Source organism: Sinocyclocheilus rhinocerous, unplaced genomic scaffold, assembly GCF_001515625.1.
Source record: "Sinocyclocheilus rhinocerous isolate Xijiao unplaced genomic scaffold, SAMN03320098_v1.1 scaffold655, whole genome shotgun sequence".
Taxonomy (NCBI): Eukaryota; Metazoa; Chordata; class Actinopteri; order Cypriniformes; family Cyprinidae; genus Sinocyclocheilus; species Sinocyclocheilus rhinocerous.
Genome location: NW_015646377.1, coordinates 31,595 through 36,474, shown reverse-complemented (window position 1 = coordinate 36,474; position 4,880 = coordinate 31,595). Strand labels below are relative to the sequence as shown.

At 37.1% G+C, this 4,880-nt stretch overlaps 1 protein-coding gene across 1 annotated transcript; it reads left to right on the top strand.

Moving 5' to 3' along the window:
• The first annotated feature begins 213 nt into the window (after positions 1 to 213).
• LOC107707699 (polymeric immunoglobulin receptor-like) lies at positions 214 to 3,580 on the top strand. The gene is made up of 4 exons (XM_016511792.1): positions 214 to 314; positions 430 to 756; positions 2,312 to 2,629; positions 3,339 to 3,580. Exons 1-4 carry the CDS (start codon positions 275 to 277, stop codon positions 3,578 to 3,580), a joined length of 927 nt encoding a protein of 308 aa, XP_016367278.1. The 5' UTR covers positions 214 to 274.
• Positions 3,581 to 4,880: the final 1,300 nt, after the last annotated feature.

Genomic DNA, 4,880 nt, shown 5'->3' with positions numbered 1-4,880 from the left:
AGCCGCTGGACTCTCAATCCTCAACACTTTCATTTCTCCTTTATTTGTTTCACTTTCGTTTCAATCTGATTTTATTTTCACTTCCTACTTCATTATTCTCTCTCCCTCTCTATCTGTGGCAGATATATAGAGGAAGTGGGCATCTCTGTCACATTCGTCAGTTCATGTTAAACATGTAACCAAGAAACACTAAAACTCATCTGTTCACACATCGAGAGCTTCAGAAGAACTGAATCTACTAACAACAGAGAAGATCACTGAATAAGAGAGAAGAATGAAGATCATCTGGACTTTCACTCTGCTGATGATTCCTGGTGAGAAACTGAACTCTTTCACTTCAGCTCATGCTGATGTTGAAAAGTTGAAGAAAGCTCATTTATGTGTAGCCTCATAAATATATTAAAGTGTTTTAATGCTGGTTTGTTGTAGGTGTGTTGAGCTCCATCAGTGTGACAGGATATTCAGGAGGAGGAGTCAGCATCACATGCAGATATGATAGAGGATATACAGTGAATGCTAAGTATTTTTGTAGAGGACAGTGGTCAGAGTGCACCGACCTCATCAAGACGGATACAAAAAATGGTGAAAAATGGGTTGATTCTGGAAGATTCTCTTTGTATGACGACACAAGAGCAGCAGTTTTCACTGTGACCATCAGAGATCTGAGTGAAGAGGATTCTGGGATGTACCAGTGTGCCGCTGATATCTCTTGGGCTAAAGATTTCTACTCTGAAGTGAATCTGAATGTTTTAACAGGTGAGTAACTGAGACTCTGAAACTCGTGATGATCTCCACTATATCAGCACAAACACTGACTGTAATTATTGTGATTCGTACACTACATGTAATCCTCTAAAAAAACCATCAGAAAATCAATAACAGGACAAATTTACTTATTTTTTATCTTGCAATATAGATTTACACTTATAAAATGAGTAAGCAACCAGATGTCTTAATTTAATACAAAGTGACAAATGATCAAAGCTAAAGAACAAATGTATGTATACAGTGATGAAGAGGCAGAGATTGTGTGTGTATGTGTGTGTGTGTGTGTGTGTGTTTCAGTAGTGTTAATGAAAGAAGATGAAGTGCCGTTCTTCATCAAGAACATCATCATCATCACACTGATATCTGAGTTTGTATTCAACAGGTCAAAAAATCAGTGCTGTGACGGGATATTCAGGAGGAAACGTCATTATAAACTACAAATATGAGACGCTAGAAGAGAATCCTTTGATAGACGTCTGTAAAACTGGAGCAGATTGTGTGTGTGTGTGTGTCTGTGTGTGTCTGTGTGTGTGTGTGTGTTGCTGTCCGTGGTGCTGAACATCATCTGAACACTAGAGGGAGCCGCTGGACTCTCATTCCTCAACACTTTCATTTCTCCTTTATTTGTTTCACTTTCGTTTCAATCTGACGTGTTTGATATGTGTCTCCTGATGTCCCTGTGAAGACCAGATTCATTGAAGGAACTGAAAGAGTAAAAGAGACATTCAAACAAATACATAGTTTTATTCAACTGGGGACTAGTTTTATGAACGTGAATTCACTTATTATTATGTTTAACATTATTATATATAAGTTATTATGCTAATTTAATTAAATAAGAACGTAAATGATGAATGTAAAAATGCGGAGGATTTTAAAGTGTAATTATCTCACTGTAATATATACCAGTAATAATGAAACAATCAGAAACGTGTGCAGTTACCATAGAAAGCGCTGCTGTTTGGATGTGTGTCAATCATTTTATTTTCACTTCCCCCATTATTCTCTCTCCCTCTCTATCTGTGGCAGATATATAGAGGAAGTGGGCATCTCTGTCACATTCATCAGTTCATGTTAAACATGTGACCAGGAAAGAAACACTCAGAACTCATCTGAACACACATCGAGAGCTTCAGAAGAACTGAATCTACTAACAACAGAGAAGATCACTGAATAAGAGAGAAGAATGAAGATCATCTGGACACTGACTGTAATTATTGTGATTCGTACACTACATGTAATCCTCTAAAAAAACCATCAGAAAATCAATAACAGGACAAATTTACTTATTTTTTATCTTGCAATATAGATTTACACTTATAAAATGAGTAAGCAACCAGATGTCTTAATTTAATACAAAGTGACAAATGATCAAAGCTAAAGAACAAATGTATGTATACAGTGATGAAGAGGCAGAGATTGTGTGTGTATGTGTGTGTGTGTGTGTGTGTGTTTCAGTAGTGTTAATGAAAGAAGATGAAGTGCCGTTCTTCATCAAGAACATCATCATCATCACACTGATATCTGAGTTTGTATTCAACAGGTCAAAAAATCAGTGCTGTGACGGGATATTCAGGAGGAAACGTCATTATAAACTACAAATATGAGACGCTAGAAGAGAATCCTTTGATAGACGTCTGTAAAACTGGAGCAGATCAGTGTTTAACTCTAATAAACACTAACAGAGCAGCAGAATGGACACATGTCGGCCGATTCTCCATTCATGATGACAGATCTGCTCGTCTCTTACGTGTGTTTATCAGACAACTGAATGTGAACGATTCTGGAGAATATAAGATTGTAGTCAAAGTTTCTGAAGACTACAGTTTCTTCTCTGAGATTCACCTGGACATCAGAGACGGTGAGCTGCTTTCATTCACTCATGCATTTGTTTATGTGGTGAACTGATGAATCTGTTGTTTATTCACTTATTATTATGTTTAACATTATTATATATAAGTTATTATGCTAATTTAATTAAATAAGAACGTAAATGATGAATGTAAAAATGCGGAGGATTTTAAAGTGTAATTATCTAACTGTAATATAAACCAGCAATAATGAAACAATCAGAAACGTGTGCAGTTACCATAGAAAGCGCTGCTCTTTGGATGTGTGTCAATTATTTTATTTTCACTTCCCGCTTTATTATTATCTCTCCCTCTCTATCTGTGGCAGATATATAGAGGAAGTGGGCATCTCTGTCACATTCATCAGTTCATGTTAAACATGTGACCAGGAAAGAAACACTCAGAACTCATCTGAACACACATCGAGAGCTTCAGAAGAACTGAATCTACTAACAACAGAGAAGATCACTGAATAAGAGAGAAGAATGAAGATCATCTGGACTTCTGGACTGGATTCCTGGTAAGTATCTGACGAAACCATTTAAACGTTCGTCTCATTTAACCCTCATAATTATCATAACTACAGTATTGTATTAAGATGCTGGTTTGTTGTAGGTGTGGTGAGCTCCATTAGTGTTACAGGATATTCAGGAGGAAAAGTCATGATCACATGCAAATATGAAAGAAAATATACAGAAAATGCAAAGTATTTTTGTAAAGGACAGAAGCCAGTTACACCACAGATTGGATGGTGCTCAGACCTCATCAAGACTGAAGAGAAAAATGAATGGGTTGACTCTGGAAGATTCTCTCTGTTTGACAACACAAGAGCAGCAGTTTTCACTGTGACCATCAGAGATCTGAGTGAAGAGGATTCTGGGACACACCAGTGTGGAGTCGATATCCGTATCAGTGAAGATTTCTACACTGAAGTGAATCTGAACATTATAACAGGTGAGTGACTGAAACCCTCTAACCTGTTATGATCTCAACAACATCACTACACTATAATTCATTCAAATAAACGATGAGTGTAATCCTAATGCGCTATTCTATTTTACTTCAGAATTGTATCTCTTAACAGCCCATATAAAATAACAGACGCTGATTCTGCATCCAGAAGTTCTCATGCGACAAATGGAAACAGTAAAGCTGTTAGTACATTAACTATGATTGGAAAGTTATGTTTGTTTTGATCAGTAAAAGATAAATAATTCTAGCGCTGTTAATATTAATAAATATTTACAGTAAGTTTATTAATTTAATAATGAAATAAAAACAGTTCTCTGTCTCTCTTTAGGTTTCTCACGCTGGCTGTGATTACAAGGAGATGAAAGACACTCATGAACAATTACCCACAAACCCCTCTGTTTCTCCTGACTGTGTTCAGAAAGCCACTGGTGACTCTCAGATCGTTGTCACATCTGCTGAGGATCTGAATTACGCCGTGGTGAATTTCCACAAGAAAGCGGACTGTCCTGAAAGTGTCAGACTGAGGAATAATCAGGACTACAGTGAATACGCTGCTGTCAGTCATCTCACTGCCTGACGAGAAACAGCAGAGAACGCTTGTAACAAAATGATGGACATTACTGATGGCCTGGCATCAAAGGACACACGTACTGCATAAACCGATAATGTCAGAGAAAAATGGTTTCCTCCAGATGAGTTTCATCTGTTTCTTCCAAATCTGATACATAAAACATTTGCTATAGTTTGTCACTTGTGTATTTAAAGTTTAAGGCACCAATGCGTGATTTTCTGTAAAGCTGCTTTGAAACGATATTGAATGTGAAAAGTGATACGTGAATAAAAATGATGTGGTTTAACATCTCATACCTTGTGTTGATCTCTGTCTTTTTTGGACAGGATCATCTGGATTCAGTGTGAGGTAAAGCTTTCTTTGTCTGATTGAAAGGTGAAGTGTGTATTTGTGACACTAGCGTCATCAACAAAACACTTTTCAAATGTTTTCAATGTCTCTTATGGAGGAATCTACTGGTGATCACATGAAAAAAAAGTCACAAAAAAACATTAATCATCATTATATATTGTTACGACCCTCCTTTAGTTGTTAAACGTCTAGGGCAGTGTTTCCCAACTGGGGTGCAGTCCATTCATTGATCTGCTAACCGTTATGCTCACGTGTCCTCTGATAAGCTTTCTAGAGCCCTATTCGCACAGGATTAGTATTATCTGGGGACCTTGTGATTTTTTGAAATTACCCCCCCACATCTGAATTTCGTGTGGTGCATTCGCACG

Coding starts and splice junctions, on each gene's coding strand:
- LOC107707699 (XM_016511792.1), top strand. CDS start 275: ATGAAGATCATCTGGACTTTCACTCTGCTGATGATTCCTG. Junction 315..429: donor CACTCTGCTGATGATTCCTG/GTGAGAAACTGA, acceptor GGTTTGTTGTAG/GTGTGTTGAGCTCCATCAGT. Junction 2,630..3,338: donor TCACCTGGACATCAGAGACG/GTGAGCTGCTTT, acceptor ATTTTTGTAAAG/GACAGAAGCCAGTTACACCA.